This window comes from Equus quagga, chromosome 3, assembly GCF_021613505.1.
Source record: "Equus quagga isolate Etosha38 chromosome 3, UCLA_HA_Equagga_1.0, whole genome shotgun sequence".
In the NCBI taxonomy this organism is placed as follows: domain Eukaryota; kingdom Metazoa; phylum Chordata; class Mammalia; order Perissodactyla; family Equidae; genus Equus; species Equus quagga.
The window spans coordinates 155,002,625-155,020,473 of NC_060269.1; the positions used below are offsets into that span (position 1 = coordinate 155,002,625).

Below are 17,849 nucleotides of genomic sequence, written 5' to 3' on the forward strand. Positions count from 1 at the left end.
CCAACAACATCATGCGCAAGGGCCCCAGACTGGACTCTCCCGGAATGCCAGCTATGTGTGTCCACTCCCCGTGGACACTCGACAGGGGAGAGAGTGGTCTCCAGACACACTGGACACACCGATGAGGCTCACCAAGGGGTGATGGGAGAAGGGAGATGGCTCTGGGGTCCTCACAGGGAAACCAGCCAATCAGGATGGTGGTCACCTGCTGGGGTAGGTGCCTGTCAGGTCTTCTGAGGGACCAGTGACCATCCGTTTCATCACCCAGGTGCTGCTACTGTGAGAGCATCCAGTTTGTTCAAATTCACTGAGCTGCAATTTATATGTGCACTTTTTTGTAAGTATGTTTTACATCAATGAAAACGTTTTTGAAACCTAGTCAAAACAAATACGCCTGCGCTGTCCCTCCCTGGTCTGTGAGGTGGGTGCTGGGGCTTTTTGGCGTCAGCAATGAGGTCCTCGCTTCGGGCTTGGGGCAATGAGAGTGACCCCTTCTGAGGACACGCCCAGCTCTGCCTGCCGGAACCATCTTTCTTTTCGTCCGGCAACGTGCCATGTCCTGGGGCAGACAGACAAAGGGAAACCCTGTCCCCGTTAGCAGTCACTCCTCATGCCCCTCTCCCAGACCCTGGCAACCACTAATCCATTTTCTGTCTGTAGATTTCCTTATTCTGGACATGTCACAGAAGTGGAATCATACAATAGGTAGCCTTTTGTGTCTGGCTTCTTTCACTTAGCACGTTTTCAAAGTCCATCCATGTTGCAACATATATCAGTATTTCATTCATTTTTATGGCTAAATAATATTCCATTGTGTGGATGAACCACAATTTATCTGTTCATCTGTTGATGGGCAGTTGAGCTGTTTGCATTTTTTAGTAATTGTGAACAGTGCTGCCATGAATACTCACATATGAGTCTTTCTGTGGGCATATGTTTTCATTTCTTGAGTAGTGTGTGAACTCTGGCCATGGGAGCAAACCCTTTGCTCAACAGAAGATTGGTAAGTGCCAGCCATGAGCCAAACACAGGGCAAAACCCAGGGTTGGGGGAGAAGCCCCACATCCACTTCCAGAGCCCACTTTCGCCTCTCCTTTGTGTGGAGTCACAGATCTGTGGCATTGGAGCTGGGGTTCCTTTGGGGGTGGGACAACCTTGCCTCTCCTGGCTTTGGGGTTGTCTGACCTGCCTCCTCACTGGACTGTGAACTCCTGGGGGTGTCGGACAGATACCTGGGATGAAATTGCTGTGCCATAGGGTAACTTTGTGTTCAACATTTTGAGGAAATGCCAAATTGTTTTCCAAAGCAGTACACCATTTTACATTCCCAGTGGCAAAACCTGAGGGTTCTCCAGTGTCTCCACATCGTCGCCAACACTTGTTACTATCTGGCTTTTTGATATGTCCATCCTACTGAGCTGGTATCTCATTGTGCTTTTGACTTGCATTTCCCTAAGCGTCTTTTCGTGTGTTCGTTGGCCATTTGTACATCTTCTTTGAAGAAATGTGTATTCAGATCCTTTGGCCACTTTTAACTGAGTTGTCTTTTTATTACAGAGTTGTAAGAGTTCTTTATATATTCTGGAAACTATCAGATATAGAATTTTCAGATATTTTCACCAATATCGTGGGTGTCTTTTCTCCTTCTTGATAGTGTCCTTTGAAGCACAAAACTTTTTCATTTTGATGTCGTATTTCTCTTTTCTCTTTCACTTGCTGGCACTTTAGGTGTCATATCTAAGAAATCATTGCATAATCCAAGGTCACAAAATCTACACCTAAGATTTCTTTTAAGAGTTCTACAGTTTTAGCTCTTACGTTTAGGTCTTTGATCTATTTTGAGTTAATTTTTGTATACGGTTTGAGGCAGGGGTCCAAATTCCTTCTTTTGTGTGCTGCTGTCCACTTGTCCCAGGACCGTTTGTTGAAGAGGAAATTCTTTTCTCTGGTGAATGGTCTTGGCACCCTTGTTGAAAATCAACTGGCCATAAATGTAAGAGTTTCTTTCTGAACTCTCAATAATATTCCATTGGTCTGTATGTCTGTCTTTATGCCAGTACCACACTGTCTGGATTACTGTAGCTTTGTAGTAATTTTTAAAACAGAGAAGTATGGCTCCTCCAACTTAGTTCTTCTTTTATAAGGTTATTTTGGCTCTCTGGGGCCCCTTGCAAGTCCACATGAATTTTAGGATCAGCCTTTCCATTTCTGAAAAAGAAAAAAAAGCCATGGAAATTCTGATAGGGATTGCACTGAATCTTGTAGATCAATTTGGGGAGTATTGCCATCTTAACAATACTAATTCTTCCAATCAATGAACACGAGATGTCTCTCCACTTATTTAGATCTTCTTTAATTTCTTCCAAAAATGTTTTATAGTTTTCAGTGTACAGGTCTTGCACTTCTTTGCTTAAATTTATTCCTAGGTATTTTATTCTTTTATTTTTTTTTTGCTATCGTGAATGGAATTGTTTTCCTAATTTCATTTTCAGATTGTTCATTGCTAGTATACAGAAATAGAACTGATTTCTGTATATTGATCTTTTATCTGCAACCTTGCTGAACTTGTTTATTAGCTCCAGTACTTTCGTATGGATTTCTTATGACTTTGTATATGGGAGATCATGTCATGTGCAAATACAGGTAGTTTTACTTCTTCCTTGCCAACTTGGCTGCCTTTTATTCTATTTTCTTGCCTCATTTCTCTGGCTAGGACCTCCAGCGGGGTGTTGAATAGAAGTAATAGTAGTGAGCATCCTTGTCTCACTCCTAATTTTAGGGGAAAGCTCTCAGTCTTTCGCGGTTTGGCATGAGGTCAGCTGTGGGTGCTCACAGACGCCCTTTATCAGGTTCATAGTTTCCTTTCTGGTCCCAGCTGGTCGAGTGCTTTTGTTATGGAAAGGGGTTAGATTCTGTCCAATGCTTTTTCTGCTTCTGTTGAGATGACCATGTGGTTTTTGTCCTCTATTCTGTTAAAATAGTATATTACATTGATTGATTTTCATGTATTGAACCACCCTTTCGTTCATTTGCATGATCTTTATTTATGTTGCTGAATTCACTTTGCTAGTATTTTGTCGAACATTTTGCATCTATATTCATAAGGGACACTTCATTGGTCTGTCGTTTTCCTTCCTGTGATGACTTTGTCTAGTTTCGTCATCAGGGTAATATGAGCCTTGTAGAATGAGTTGGGAAGTGTTCTCTCTTTTTCTCTTGGAAAATTTTGAGAAAGATTGGTGTTAATTCTCCTTTAAACACTTGGTAAAATTCACCAGTGAGGCTGTATGATCCTGGGCTTTTCTTTGTGGTAAGTTTTTTGACTAGTGATTCAATCTCTTTGTTATAAGTCCATTCATATTTTCTATTTCTTCTTGAGCCAGTTTTGGTAGTTTGTGTCTTTCTAGGGATTTGTCCATTTCATCTAGGTTATCTGTCTAATTTGCTGGTGTACAATTGTTCATAGGATCCTTTCATAATTCTTTTTATTTCTGTATAGTCATTAGTAATGGCTCCTATTTCATTCCTGATTTTAGTAATTTGAATCTCCTTTCTTTCTTTCTTGGTCCAGCTGATCAATTTTCTTGATCTTTTCAAAGAACTAACTTTTGTTTTCATTAATTTTTTCAATTTTTTCCTCATTTTCTGTTTCATGTGTTTCTTCTTTAACATTTATTGTTTCCTTCTTCTTGCTTTGGGTTTAGTTTGCTCTGGTATTTTAGTTTCTTTAAGTGGAAAGATCAGTCACTAATCTGGTATTTCTTATTCCTTATTTCCGTCTAAGCACTGCTTTGCTTCATCCCATAAGTTTTAGTATGTTGTGTTTTTTCCATTTATCTCAAAGTGTTTTCTAACTTATATTGTGATTTCTTCTTTGATCCCTTAGTTACTAAGGAGTGTAACGTTTAATTTCAACTTTTTTTTTTTTAAGGAAGATTAGCCCTGAACTAACATCTGCTGCCAATCCTTCTCTTTTTGCTGAGGAAGACTGGCCCTGAGCTAATATCCGTGTCCATCTTCCTTTACTTTATATGTGGGACGCCTACCACAGTGTGGCTTGCCAAGTGGCGCCACGTCCACACCCGGGATGCAAACCGGTGAACACCGGGCCACCAAAGAATGGCATTCACACTTAACTGCTGAGCCACTGGGCTGGCCCCTAATTTCAACATATTTTTAAATTTCCCAAATTTCTTCCTGGCATTGATTTCTAATTTCATTCTATTGTGGTGAGTGAACATATTTTGCATAATTTCAGTCGTTTTCAATGTATTGAGACTTCTTTTATCATGTGGTCTCTTCTGGTAAGTTCCGTGTGCTTGAGGATGCCCTTGCTGGGTGGAGGCTCCAGCCATGGCTGCCAGGTCTAGTTGGTTCCAGTGCTGGTCAAGCTTTCTATTTCCTTTGCATCTTCTGTCTTGTTACTCTATCTATTATTGAAAACAGGCTACTGAAGGTTGAAAGTCTCCAATTATCATTGTTGAATTGTCCTTTTCGCCCTTGATTTCTGTCTGGTTTTGCTTCACGCATTTTGGGACTCTATTGTTAGGTGAATGTAGGATTATAATGGTTATGTTTTTTCGATGGATTTGCCCTCCTATCATCATAAAATGTCCCTCTTTGTCTCTAGTGACAATCTTTGTCCTAAAGTCTATTTTTTTGCCTCCTATTGGTACAGTCACTCTAGCTCTCTTTTGTTTACTATTTGCATGGTATATCTTTTCCCATCCTTTTACTTTCAACCTATTTGTGTCTTTGAATGTAATGTCTGTTTTTGCAGATGGCATATAGTAAGATCATGGGTTTTTTTTGGTCCATTCTGCCACTCACTGCCTTTTAATTGGAATGTTTAATTGATATTTAATTCATATTGAATCTTTAGCTGATAAGGTAGAATTAAGATCTGCCATTTGCTACTTGTTTTTCATATGTGTCATATCTTTTTTGTTCCTCTATTCTTCCATACTGACTTCTTTTATGTTAAATAGATATTTTCTAGCATCCCATTTTAATTCACTTCTTTCTTTTACTATGTTCTTGAGTTATTTCATTAGTGGTTTCCCTGGGAACTGTAATGAATATCTTAATTTAAAACAACCTACTTCAGATTAACACCAGTTTAGGTGCAACAGCACACAGACACTTTGCTCGGATACGCCTGTTCCCTCCTCCTTCCTTTGTGCTCTCATTGTCATAGAAATTGCATCTTTATACATTATTTGCCCAGAAAGACAGATTTATAATTATTGCTCTGTGCAGTTCTCTTTTAAAACAGAGAAGAGAAGAAGAGCTCCAAACGGAACACATTTAGGTTTACCCATGTCATTGCCTTCGCCGGAGGCCTTATCTCGTCCTGTAGGTTTGAGTTACTGTCTAGTGCCATTCATTTCAGTCTGAAGGATTCCCTGTAGTATTTCTGGAGGGCAGGTTTCCTAGTGATGAATTCTGGTTTTGTTACCTGGGAATGTCTTAATTTCTCCTTCATTTTTGAAGGATAGCCTTTTCAGATATAAAATTCTTGGTCAATGGATTTTTCTTCTTTCATCACTTCGGATATGTCATCCCACCGCCTCTGACCTCCATGGTGTCTGGTGAGAAGTCAGCTGTTGACCTAACTGAATGTCCCTTGTTTGTGACGAGTTGCTTCTCTCTTGCTGCTTTCAAGATTCTCCGTCTTTGTCTTCTGACAGAGCGTCTCAGTGTGGATCTCTTCGCGTTTTCTTTACCTGGAATTGGTTGAGCTTCTTGGATGTGTACATTAGTGTTTATCTTCAACTTTGGGAAGTTTCGGCCATTATTTCTTCAAATAATTTTTATGCCCCTTTATCTTCCCCCTCTCGTCCTGGGACTGCAATTGTGCACATTAGTATGTTTGATGGTGTCCTACAGGTTGCTGAGTCTCTATTCTGTCTTCTTCTTTTTTCTTTCTGTTTCTCAGATTGGATAATCTCAATTGACCTATTTCCTTTTTCCTGATTCTTTATTCTGCCTGCTCAAATCTGCTGTTGGGCACCTCTAGCGAATTTTTCAATTCACTTGTTATGCTCTTTAACTCCAGAATTTCTATCAGGTTCTCTTCTATAATTTCTATTCTTTACTGACATTCTCTATTTGCTGAAACATCATTCTCATATTTTAATTCTTTAGACATGGTTTCCTCTAGTTCTTTAAGTGTATTTAAGACAATTAATTTAAGGTTTGTCTGGTAAGTCTGACATCTGGGCCTCCTCAGTGACTGCTTCCCCTCCTGTATATGGATCATGCTTCTTATATCTTTGTATGTTTCATAATTTTTTGTTGAAAGCTGAACATTTTAAATAATATAATGTGGCCATTCTGGAAATCAGATTTTACCTCCTCCACAGGATTTGTTGCTGTTGCTGTCTATTGTAGTTTGTTTTGTGACTTTTCTGAATTAATTCTGTAAAATCTGTATTCTTTGCCATGTGTGGCCACTAAGTCTCTGCTTCATTAGCTTAGTAGTCAGTTAATGACTGGAGAGATATTTCCTTAAATGCCTGGAATCAATAAGTCTCCATGTCTTTGCTGTGGGACTCTGTGGGTGTCAGGGCGTGCTTTCAACATTCAGTCAGGCAGTTGACAACTTTGCCTTGGGCCACCCTTCCTCCCTTCCTGCCGTTAAAGAGCCTCACAGCCAGTCAAAGTCAAGAGTTAGGGCCTTCTCAGGGCTTTCCCGAGCATGTGCACAGCCCTAGGAGTTTATGTAGCCTGCTAGATTCCCAGGAATATGTTGGAGTTTTTCAAAGCTCCCTGTGGACATCTCATCTCTCAGATTTTCCTTCTGAGCTTTTTGGTTAGTCTCTTGTTTGCCCCAACTGTTACCCATCACCTCAGGCAACTGCAAAGTCCATTAATTGCTTGTAATTGTTTTCAACAATCACCCCTGGGGAAAAGGGTTTTCATACTGGGTGAACTCTGGATTAAGTCAGTGCAGACGGCCTTGCAAGTGGGGTCTTCCAGGAAACCACTAGACAGGTCAAATAATGACAATTTTTTGGAAACGCTACTTTGAAAGAGTTCCAGCCCTATTCTGTTCCATCTAGTGGCTCACAGACTATTGTTTTTCACCATGAATGTGGGTTGTTAATTTTCAAGGCTCCTACAGAGCTGGAGAGTGGCAGATGGGCCTAGGGCAAGTTAAAACACCTCATAGGTTGGTGAGGACAAGGATAAATTGGAACCTTGTGCACTGCTGGTGGGAATATAAACTGGCACAGCCGCTGTGGAAAACAGTATGAAGGTTCCACAAAAAATTTACCCAAAAACTACCATGTGAGCCAGCAATTCCACTTCTGGGTAATACCCAAAAGAACTGAAATCAGGGTCTCAGAGAGATATCTGTACACCTATGTTTACAGCAGTATTATTCACAATAACTGAAATGTGGAAGCAACCCAAATGTCAATCAATAGATGAATGGATTACCAAAATGTAGTCCATCCACACGATGCAATGTTATTCCAGCCTTAAAGAAAGAAGGAAATTCTTGCACGTGCTGTAAGATGCATGAACCTTGAGGACATTATGCTGAGTGAAATGAGCCAGTCACAACAGGACAGATTCTGTGTGATTCCACTTCTATGAGGTCCTAGAGGAGTCAAATCCATAGAGACAGAAAGCAGGATGGAGGTTGTTGGGGGGTAGGGGAGGGGGGAACAGGGAGTTGTTGTTTAATAGGTAAAGAATTTCAGATTTGCAAGACGAAAAGAGTTATGGGGACAGATAGTACTGATGGCTGCAAAACAACGTGAATGTATTTAATACCACTGCACTGTACATGTAAAATGGTTAAGGTGGCAAAAAACAAGCAAACAAACAAAACACCTCAGAGCTTGCTGTTCTTAGCAAAATTCAGCCAATTACAAGGACTGCTGCAAGACTTTTGTTAATTTCCTGAGTACGAAAAAGTTTATTCTGACCACTTTTGCCTGTTTTCTCATTGCTTTGATGAAGGAGAGCATTTCAGAGCTCCTGGCTCTGCCATTTTTCCTGAGGTCTTGACCCCTTAATTTGGACAAAGACACCATGGCAAGTGCTGCTGAGCACAGACAGGCCTGTGTTTGTGTGAGGTGGACTGTCTCACGGAGAGGAAAGTCTATATTTATCGCCAGATGGAAGCAGATCCCCTCCCAGATCTGCGGCTCAGCCGCTGAGGCCTGGCCTCCTCAGGGAGGTGGGCTGGAGGCGTCCTGCGATGCCTGGGGAGAGCCCTGGCTTCTGGGGCCCTCCTGGGAGCCAGGCATGGTTGCAGGGGTGCTGCTTACAGGGTGTGGGCCGCCGGGCAGGGCCGCCACTCGGCATTAGCTCCATGAGCAAGAAGAGCAGGGGGTGGGCGATGTGGGGGTGGGCTTGGCCCGCTTGGCACCTCCCCCTTCTAGTGCCTTCCTGGAGGGCAGAGGCCACAAAGCTAAATCCAGACCCAGGATTCCCTGAGCTGATTCAGGCTCCACCAATCAGAAGTGCTCCAGGAAGCCTGAGTCCAGAGTGGAGGGAGGCAGGCGGGAGGGAGGAGGCGCTGCTGCGGCCACAGGTTCCTGGGCAGCTGGGGCCAGCAGCAGCTTGGCAGCCCCTCCTGCGTCCTGCATGTGGCTTTAGAGGTCCTTCTTGGAAGCTAGGCCAAAGCCTTTCTCCACCCTCCTGACAACTCTCTAAGCTGCAGTGCACTCTGCGGTAGACCCCTGTCTGCGTACACGAGTCAGACGTCTTTCTCTGTGGGAGCCCCGACTGCAAACAGGGCCACGTGTGGCAGGGCGTGAGCAGGCGTGACAGGGTGTGACAGGGTGTGAGCAGGCATGGCAGGGCATGAGCAGGAGCTCCTCTAGACCAGGGGGTCAGGAGGTGCTCTCTCTGAGACCTGTACAGCTGGAAGAAGCCGGCATGGGAAGAGTTCTTCGTGGGAAGGTAGAGGGAGCTACAAAGGCCCTGGGGTGGACAGCTGGGAGTGTCCCTGCACAGGGAAGAGGAGCTGGGATGCGAGGTGAGGGCGTCCCCGTGGACTGTTGGGCCCATTGCTAGGAACGCTCGGCCCTCAAGGACTCAGCAGCCGTTGGAAAGCCTTGTGTGCAGTCTGCGGTGTCTGGCAGGAACAGGCCCTCAGTAAATGTCTGACGAGTGGACAAGGGGCAAACAAGCATGCGCCTGTGTGACTGCAGGTCTCCCCGGGGAGCAGACACCAGCGCCCGGTCTGTGTGCTCCCCGGGAGCCAGCCTGTCCCCGGGAGTTCCCAGCCAGAGTCAGTCCTGGTGGGCCTGTGCCACCCTAGGGAGGGCCTGAAAGAGCCCTTATTGTGCCAGGCCCCGAGGGCCCCTCCCCCGGACCCATGTGGAAAAGTGACCTAGGCCTTCCTCTGTCCTGCTGGAAGCCCAGCACCCCTTGGGAGCTCCAGGGTCTTGGGGCCGCGTGGCAGGGCCACAGCCCGGGGAACAGTATGACAGACGACAGAGACTTACCTGTGTGCCAGCTGTCCTTGGCAACTGACAAATGCGGACACCACTGCTGAGGGCCACTATGAGCAGCAGCCCCTCAGTCAGGAAGGGACTTCACAGCTGCCCAAAGTCCACTGTTAGCAATGCTTTTGGGTTAAAGACACTGTAAAAAATTGCAAACACCCTGGGAGGTTGGGCCCATCAATGACTCATCCCATGCTCTGTACTAATTTGAATTACAGCAAGCATTGAGTTCAGGTCGGGGGTCAGGCAATGATGGCATGCCCACTGGATCCATTAGGTCAGTGGGGTGGGGTTGGGGAGCAGACAGGGAGACTGGAGGTGCAGACACAGAGCTTTGGGGGATGTAAAAAGGGAGCTGGCAGGTGCAGATAGGGAGGCTGGGGGTGCAGACAGGGAGGCTGGGGGTGCAGAGAGGGATCCTGGGGGTGCAGACAAGGAGGCTGGGGGTGCAGACAGGGAGGCTAGCGTTGCAGAGGCCTGGCCTGCAGCCACAGCCCTGAGTCTCATTCCCCCGAAGCCGCCTCAGGGGTGATTGACCACAGTGACTTACAGGAAGGGACCCTGGCATTTTGTCAACCAACTAACCAAGCATTGTTGATGAGAATTCTGTGGACGAAACTATCTTTCCTTCCCCAGCCCCTCCCCACAGCCTCAGGGCGCAGGGTTTCTGTCTAAGCTCACAGGGAGGTACTTGACATGTAATGGATTAATTTACTGGGGGTGGGGATGGATGCCCACTTGCACACAGAGGAACCCTTCTGTTTGTAGGAGTCACTTTCAAAAGTGCTTCCCAAAGCTGCCTCACTTGATCCTCAGCAGGAGGCAGGATGTAGCACCCTGGTTGGCAGAGGGGGAGCTTGAGGGTCAGAGTGGTTTGCTGTGAGTCCAGGATTCACAGAGTCATTTAACTCCCTACTTGCTGAGCTCCACCTGAGGCCCACCCCTGGCCAAGGGGCCAAAGGTTACCTGTCCTTGGGTGTCCCTCTGTGCCTATCTCTGAACTGGGCAAAGAATGAGGCCCCTTCCCACGTCCCATTGTGTCCCAAGAACCCCCTCAGGCATGCTTCTGGGGGCCATTCCACCATCAAAGGAAGTGCCTCCCTGACCACCCTCCTCCCCAGGCTCTCCCACGGAGCCCCAGGCAAGCCAGTCTCTGCACTGCCCAGAGGGCTCCGGGCCTTGGTGACCACTGACTGCACCTCCCAGATGGAGCCCCGAGTCGCAGAGCCTTTCCGGGTGGTCATGGGGGGCTGGGAGAGGAGCCTCCTGATGCGCTGGGCTGTCTGCGCCCTGGGCCTCCTGTAAACCGGGCTGAGCCGAGGGGCCACCCCCGGCCACCGGACAGTGGCGAGAAGTGGATTGTGCCTGAGCGACCCTCAGGAGAGCTGCCTAGCCCCCCTTCCCGCCCAGTGGGAGAGACGTCCCAGCCCTCCTGCTTCCTCTCCTCAAACCCAGATCAGCCCCTTCTCCAAGAACAGACACAGGAGCAGGAGGACATCACCAGCCCTGTCTGCTCACATCCTCTCAGGGGTGTGCGGGGTGCTCCCAAGGCTCCGTGGTGTGTGCACACAGACCTGACTAGACCGCTGAAGAGGCCTGCTCTCTCCAACCGCGTCTGTGCAAGGTGGGCCTGCACAGCGCACCCGTCAGACCGCCACAGCAGCGCTGTGGATGTGAGGGCCGCCGTGTCCAGTGGGCCAGATGGCAAGATCCGCGCAAGTGCCGAACGGGGCCACCTTCTCCAGGGAGGGCTCCTCGCTGAAATATACAGCTGTTCTTCATAGAACGTTATGCCATTCATGTTAACTTGCAACAGGTTCATTTTTGTTGTTTTAGTGAGTTAATAAATGTTCTGAACATTTACTACGATTTTAGATACGGTCAGTATCGATAGACTTAACCCCCACAAACAGAAGCTCTCTGGGGTCCTCAGTGGTTTCCAAGTGGGGAAGGGGTCCTGAGACCAAACAGTTTGGGAACCACGGAGTGAGAACTTGTCCTCAGCTGAGGACGGCGTCTCAGTGCGGTATTCACGGGGCTTCCCTGTGGTTATTTGTTTGGAGTACAGGTTAGATCATTTGTTTTTGTTTGCATTCTATTCTTGTTGATTCTATTTATTTTCTCTCTCTTTTTTTGAATTTGTGAAACATTGACGTGGTTCCAAAAATCAGAATGCTTTCTGTTTAAGCTTAAAAACTCCCTGAGTGGTTCTGACAAGCAAAACCGTCCCCACTGTCTTTCGTCTCTCCCAGTTCCCAGATCCCGTGACTAGGATTCTAGAAATATTTTCTTGACTGTGAGCAGGGATAAACTTCAGAATCTGTTGGCCACGTCCTTCTGTGTGCAAAGTGTCCTTGGAGCTCAACCCAATGGAGGGAAGTGGGGTGGGGCCCCAGCCGCCCCCCTGCCCTGGGTGAGCCTCGCAGCCTTTCGGGAGGGCACAGGGTCCAGGCGAGGGCAGCCACCCTTTCTGTGCCTCATCCCTGAGCATCCACTGCGTGGTCTGACTCCCTCTGGAGAGACTGGAGAGCATCTGGGTCCCCGGGCCCCAGCGCTGACAGCATGGCTGCTCTGTGCAGCCCTGTGATGGGGAGGAGGCAGCTGTGGTCACTGACACCTGGAGCCCCAAGGCCAGGGATGCCGGGGTTGGGGGCCTCTGCTTCCCCAGCCTGGCCCCAACCCTTGGTCTAACGTCAGGCTCTTCAGGTCCCGCCCTGCCCTGAGGGTGCGACACGCTGGCCCCCTGAGCCGAGCAGGCTCTCCTCCCAGCCGCTGGCTTTGGCACCACCTCCAGGGAGACACTAGGAAGGGCCTGATGGGAAAGGAGAGAACCGGGAGGGAGGGGAGGGGCGGGAGGGGAGGGGAGGGAAGACAAAGAGAGGGCGCGGCGGTGGCGGGCGCCCGGGAGGAGCTGACCTCAGCCTGGGGAGGCTTCTCCAGCTTCGGGCAGGCGGGCGGGGCAGCGCCCGGGGCTGAAGAAGTCCCTTTCTCTCCCTCTCCCCGTCCTGTCTGCCGCTCTCTGGTGGCCGCGGTGGGGGACCTGGGGCCTCATTGGCCGGCCAGGCGCCGTCCTCGGCATAAATTGGAGCTCTGGGCTCTCGCTAGGACCGTCTGCTGCCCACAGCCCGGCTGCCCGCCCTCCCGCTGCTCCTGCTGGGTGAGTACCCACTCGCCTCTGCCCCTGAGGCCTCCTGGCGCTTTCCCCGGCCCAGAAACCGGCAGCACCCCAACAGAGAGGCCCGAGTTTGCTGTCTAGGCCCGGGCACCGTGAGTCCGACAAGTTGACCCCCGAGGTTCCCAGGAGTCCCTGGGCCAGCAGCGTGAGAGGTGTGTAACCTGGGATGCCGCCTGGTGTCGCTGGCCCAGGCTGCAAGCTCCTCCTGCCGGGCTCTAACCTGCCAGGCTCGCTGGGCTCCTGCCGACGCATTGTGGAATCCAGCTGTAACCCCACACGGCTTCGCTCTCCAGGATAGGGTCCAGCCGCCGGGGAGGGCAGCACGAGGGACGTGCAAGGGCTGCCCTGATGTCCCTGCCCAGGGCAGGCATGCCGCAAGGTGTCGGGGGACGGCGAGGCCAGCGTGTGGCGCTCTCCCTTCTCTCAGGTGATGGAAACCCTGAGCCTGGCTGCCGCCCGGGGCAAGGCCCTCTGGGCTCTCCTCCTGGCCACGCTTGGCTCTGCTGCCGGCCAGCCGCTGGGGGGAGACTCTGGCTGCATGGCCCGGCCCCTGGCCAAGTACAGCGTCACCTTCACCGGCAAGTGGAGCCAGACAGCCTTCCCCAAGCAGTACCCTCTGTTCCGGCCGCCCGCACAGTGGTCGTCCCTGCTAGGTAAGTGCAGCTCTGTCCCCGTCCGTCCTCAGCGTGTCCGCACCACCCCATCCCCCGAGAGCGGACAGTCACCCCCAGCTGCACCGCACAGCACAGTTTGGAGGGCACTCTCGTCCAGTTCACTTCAGCGCAAGAAGTATTTGTTAAGTGCCTCCTGCGTGCCGGCCAGACTCTGGGGATGTGCTGGGCAGGGTGGCTGGAGTCATGGGGAGGGCTGGCTGGATGCCCACCAGCAAGGTGCCCGGGCAGCAGGAGGCCGCAGGATGTCACCGTCCACACGTGCTGGCTGGATGTGGCTCCCAGTCTTGCTCAGGCAGGGAGGGCCGGCGTCCGCTGGGCGGGGCAGCTCACACGGTGGCGCCCACAGGGGCAGCGCACAGCTCCGACTACAGCATGTGGAGGAAGGACCAGTATGTCAGCAACGGGCTGAGGGACTTTGTGGAGCGGGGCGAGGCGTGGGCCCTGATGAAGGAGATCGAGGCGGCCGGAGAGAAGCTGCAGAGCGTGCACGAAGTGTTCTCAGCCCCTGCTGTGCCCAGTGGCACTGGGCACACCTCCACGGAGCTCGAGGCCCATTCCAGGCACTCGCTCGTGAGTGGAGCGGCAGCGGGGGTGGTGGGGTGCGGGGCCTGGCCACCACCTCGCTGAGTGCCCGGCCCCCCAGGTGTCCTTCGTGGTGCGCATCGTCCCCAGCCCTGACTGGTTTGTGGGCGTCGACAGTCTGGACCTGTGTGACGGGGACCACTGGAGGGAGCAGGTCGCCGTGGACCTTTACCCCTACGACGCTGGGACAGACAGCGGCTTCACTTTCTCCTCCCCCAACTTCGCGACGATCCCGCAGGACACAGTGACTGAGGTGAGGGGACAACGGCCCCGTGCCCGCACTGGCTCTGGGCCCCTCGGGGATGCATGTGATGACACTACCCACCTGGGGTGCCTGGCTCCGTCTCCTGTTTGGAAGACGCCCCTGTTCATCATATCCACTGAGCAAGGGGTGCAGTCCCTGCCTAGGAGGGAGCTGGCTGCACTGTGGGAGGAAAGCAGAGAGGCCCCGCATTACTGGTCTGGCTCCCAGGCCGTGGGCCCCGTGCCCCATGGGCCACTGGGAGCTCAGGAGCCCGCACCAGAGGTCGGGAGGCTATCTGGGTGGTGTTGCCCATAGGAGGGCCCAGGTTGGATCTGTTTTACACACTGCCTGCCGGACCCCCAGTACCGGCTCCCGCGCCTGGGCCATGACGGACGCTTGCACGCTCGCGCAGGTGGGCTTATGGGTTTTCCAGCCATGCCAACTTCCTTATCCTCCCCCGCAGATAACATCCTCATCTCCCAGCCACCCAGCAAATTCCTTCTACTACCCGCGCCTGAAGGCCCTGCCCCCCATCGCCAGAGTGACCCTGGTGCGGCTCCGGCAGAACCCCAGGGCTTTTGTCCCGCCCGCCCCAGACCTGGTGGACAGGGGCAACGAGATCATGGACAGCCTCTCAGGTAAGCCCAGTCCCACCCCCACTGCAGGCCCACCTCCGGTTCCCCACCCTCAACATGCGTGCTCCTGGTGCCAAGCTCTCAAGCTCTCAGGCTGGCTGAGTCCTGGGCAGGACCCCCACCCGGGGTTTGTGTGTCACACAGGGACTCACCCAGACTTCACCTGCCACCATGCAGCTGCCGACACAAAGCTCCTGCTCCAGGCTCTTATCTCTCACCTTAGAATGATCCTTAAAAGCGAATGTCCACCACAGAAATGGAAGAAACAGTAGAAACAGAAAAGGATGCTCAAAGGCCAGAAACCGCCCAGAGGGGGCGTCTGCGAAGTGTCAGTGATGACACCTGGACACTCGCCACCTTCCCGAAGGCCACACCTGTCGCCCACGTGCAACCCACGAGGGGAGGTGGTCCAGGAACCATGCCCCATGGCGTCCCCCCACCCCACACAGTGCACCCTGGGCTGCCCCACCTTGCAGACGACGTCTCAGAGCCAGGAAATGTGCCCAATTCTAAGCCAGGCACCTGGGTGTGCCGTGCCAGCCTCCAGGCTGGGCCAGGCCACCCGCAGCCCCGGGGGCGCACGGGGGTGTGAGGAAAGGAGTCAAGGCAGGGCGAGGCTGCGGGTGCTCAGAGGGCCCCAGGGCACGGTGCTCTTCAGGTCGTGTGAATCTGCGTCTCTGAGCGACTTCAGACAAGGGTGCAGAGCCCTCAGTGCAGGACGATGTGGGTCTGAGACGTTAGATTCCGGTGATTCAAAGTGCACACGGGAGGTTTAACGCTTGCACATTTGCCACTGACAGCCTTTCACACCCCTGCAGCCCGGAAGTGAGTCGTGAAAGAGGCCCATCCGTCAGGGGGTGCCAGCGTGTGGCTGCGTCGTGGCTGACGGGAAGGACACTTCACTAAGTGGACCGCTCCGCGTCATTCCCGCAGAGGGGATGGTGGGGGGTGTTGGCAGAGGTGGCGCTGCCCACAGAGGGAGAACTGTGCTGGGTGCGGGGCAAGCCCGGGGGCCGCGCTCCCACAATGGTCCGCCTCAAGCGTCCGTGATTGGAATAGCGTAGCCCGCGGCGAGACCCTCCTCCACCGTGCCCCACTCAGAGCCAGCTTCACAGGAGCATTCTCCACCCTCCCCTGGGGACGTGGACCCAGCACAGGCGGGATCCCCTAGGGACCTCATGCCACCGCGATGCTAGAGCCCCAGACACTGGAGACGGGCGACAGCACCGGCCCTTGGGTAGAAGCATGAACTCGGGTCGTTTTGGTGGTTCCAGGAGGTGCGCATGGTGGCTTCCTCGGGTATGCACTCCAAACAGTGCTGATAAAAGCAGGTGTTTCCACCCCACTCTGAGCTCTGGAGACGGTCTCCTCCGAGGGACACCTAGGGTCCCCTTCCGCCAGGGAGCGCCTCCTTGCGCACGTGCCGATGGTCTCTCTTGTGCTTGTCCAGTTCCAGAAACGCCGCTGGACTGCGAGGTCTCTCTGTGGTCGTCCTGGGGCCTGTGCGGAGGTCCGTGCGGGAAGCTGGGGGCCAAGAGCAGGACTCGCTACATCCGCGTGCAGCCCGCCAACCACGGGACGCCCTGCCCGGAGCTGGAAGAGGAGGCGGAGTGCGTGCCTGACAACTGCGTCTGAGCGCAGGGCCCGTAGACCGCAGGCGGCGAGTCTGGTCCTTCAGGGCCAGCGTTGCTGCCAGCAGCCGAGTGGGGCTTCGTCACCTCTCTGAGCGCCACTGCTGATGACACCCCTACACAGACACGCAACCGGCCGAGGGGTCCTGGTGGGCAGGCGCCCCTTTTTGCAAGCTCTTCCCTCTTATTCCCACCACGCGGAAGGTCATCTTCCGTGCAGACGACTTGCACAAGGCGCCCTGCCGGGTGTGCTGCAGGAAAGCTACGCAGCCACACAGCTGGGAAATACCTGGGCCTGGCCACCCAGGCTCCGCTGGCACCGGAGCCCACACCCACAGCCACTGCTGGAGCCAGGCTGCCACCCAGCACCGCTTCCGGTGTCCGAGCGGGTGACGCACGTGAGATGGATAAGGGGGCACACGCAGACACCTCGCCTTGGCGTCCACATGTTACCCGTCTCTGCACTTGAATAAAGACTGTTTCCTGACCTCGTTGGCCCGTCTCTCCTTTCCTGGAGGGCCCTGGGGGAGGGCAGAGGGAGCAGACACGGGGTCATCCTCCTGCCCCTGGCTGGGTCTCCCTCCGAGCAGAGGGGTGGCTCCCCAGACTCCACAGAAGAGCACTTGGCAAGCGTCAGAATAGTATAAGGAGGTGCTCGATCCAGCGCACACCCAGTGCTTGTGGCAGGGAGCGCCGAGGAGCAGCACAGGCAACACGCGGCTGCCGTGGGCCCCGTCCCCTCAGGCCACTGACCACTAGGGCCCCAAACTCACAGAGGTGCCCTGAGGGTTCTCAGTGTATCTGTCCTGGCCCTTGTCTGAGGTTGGGGGTTCAAGACCTTGTCCTCCCAGCACAGACCCTTCCTGCCAGATGATCCAGTGGGTTCCTGGTCCCTCATGGGACGGCCGGGAGATGGGGTAGGCCAGCTCATCACTCCTGGAGACGCTTGCAGACCCTTCTCCCTCCTGCTTGTACTTGTGTAGAATAGATCCTACAGCCAGCCCACCAACCAGCGCCCTGTCCACTGCCCTCCTCACCTCCCACCTCCCAGCACCCTGTCAACTGTCCTCCTCACCTCCCACTTCCCACCACCCAGCGCCTTGTCCACTGCCCTCCTCACCTCCCACCTCCCAATGCCCGTCCATTGCCCTCCTCACCTCCCACCTCCCAATGCCCATCCACTGTCCTCCTCACCTCCCACCTCCCAGCACCCTGTCAACTGCCCTCCTCACCTCCCACCTCCCACCACCCAGCGCCTTGTCCACTGCCCTCCTCACCTCCCACCTCCCAGCACCCTGTCAACTGTCCTCCTCACCTCCCACTTCCCACCACCCAGTGCCTTGTCCACTGCCCTCCTCACCTCCCACCTCCCAATGCCCGTCCATTGCCCTCCTCACCTCCCACCTCCCAATGCCCATCCACTGCCCTCCTCACCTCC

The 17,849-nt window shown here is 52.6% G+C and overlaps 1 protein-coding gene across 1 annotated transcript; it reads left to right on the forward strand.

Moving 5' to 3' along the window:
* The first annotated feature begins 12,270 nt into the window (after positions 1-12,270).
* On the forward strand, positions 12,271-16,899 carry LOC124236622 (spondin-2). Its single transcript, XM_046655540.1, has 6 exons — positions 12,271-12,627; positions 13,073-13,298; positions 13,666-13,889; positions 13,963-14,154; positions 14,609-14,783; positions 16,231-16,899. Exons 1-6 carry the CDS (start codon positions 12,286-12,288, stop codon positions 16,413-16,415), a joined length of 1,344 nt encoding a protein of 447 aa, XP_046511496.1. The 5' UTR covers positions 12,271-12,285; the 3' UTR covers positions 16,416-16,899.
* The last annotated feature ends 950 nt before the right edge of the window (positions 16,900-17,849 follow it).

What these genes read in the sequence shown, in the direction of transcription:
- LOC124236622 (XM_046655540.1), top strand. Translation starts at nt 12,286, where the DNA reads ATGGGAAAGGAGAGAACCGGGAGGGAGGGGAGGGGCGGGAGGGGAGGG. An exon ending in ACAGTGGTCGTCCCTGCTAG is followed by an intron (nt 13,299 to 13,665) that starts GTAAGTGCAGCT and finishes TGGCGCCCACAG; the next exon opens with GGGCAGCGCACAGCTCCGAC. An exon ending in GATCATGGACAGCCTCTCAG is followed by an intron (nt 14,784 to 16,230) that starts GTAAGCCCAGTC and finishes GTGCTTGTCCAG; the next exon opens with TTCCAGAAACGCCGCTGGAC.